The 393-nt window shown below is 50.6% G+C and overlaps 1 protein-coding gene across 1 annotated transcript in view; it reads right to left on the bottom strand.

Annotated features, from left to right (window-relative positions):
- LOC104275453 (protein-arginine deiminase type-1-like) overlaps nucleotides 1-393 on the bottom strand; it is an 8,349-nt gene that overhangs the window by 2,366 nt on the left and 5,590 nt on the right. Inside the window, 1 exon segment of the mRNA XM_009871417.1 lies at nucleotides 268-393. Within this exon segment, the coding sequence (XP_009869719.1) occupies nucleotides 268-393 (126 nt within the window).

Below are 393 nucleotides of genomic sequence, written 5' to 3'. Positions count from 1 at the left end.
AAAAGGTGCCGGAAGCCACGCAGGGGTTTATCCACCCCGTGGGAATATCAACATGTCAGCAAGCACGCTGAGAAAAGCCTTCTTTAATCCTCTTCCCCTTCATTTTTCCCACATAACACCATCTTTCAGAAAAGCAGAGCTTTGGGGATAAATGTTTGCAGCCAGCAGGGGTGTCCAGCCCTTAGCCACGGCGAAAAACAATAAAAGAGGATTCGCCCACCTCAGGGTGGAAGGAAAGAAGGAAGGAAGGAAGAGAAAAATACTCACGAATGGCATGGAAAACCCGCACTTTATCTGCATCTGACTCGGGGACATGCAGGACCACCTGGTACTCAGCAAAGATCGCGCTGGGACCTTGAGTGCGCAGCAGCATGACGGACATGTCCTGAAGGT

This window comes from Apaloderma vittatum, unplaced genomic scaffold (genome assembly GCF_000703405.1).
Source record: "Apaloderma vittatum isolate BGI_N311 unplaced genomic scaffold, ASM70340v1 scaffold8146, whole genome shotgun sequence".
NCBI classification, from domain to species: Eukaryota; Metazoa; Chordata; class Aves; order Trogoniformes; family Trogonidae; genus Apaloderma; species Apaloderma vittatum.
The sequence above is the reverse complement of the archived record's forward strand: the minus strand, read 5'-3'. Positions and strand labels throughout refer to the sequence as shown.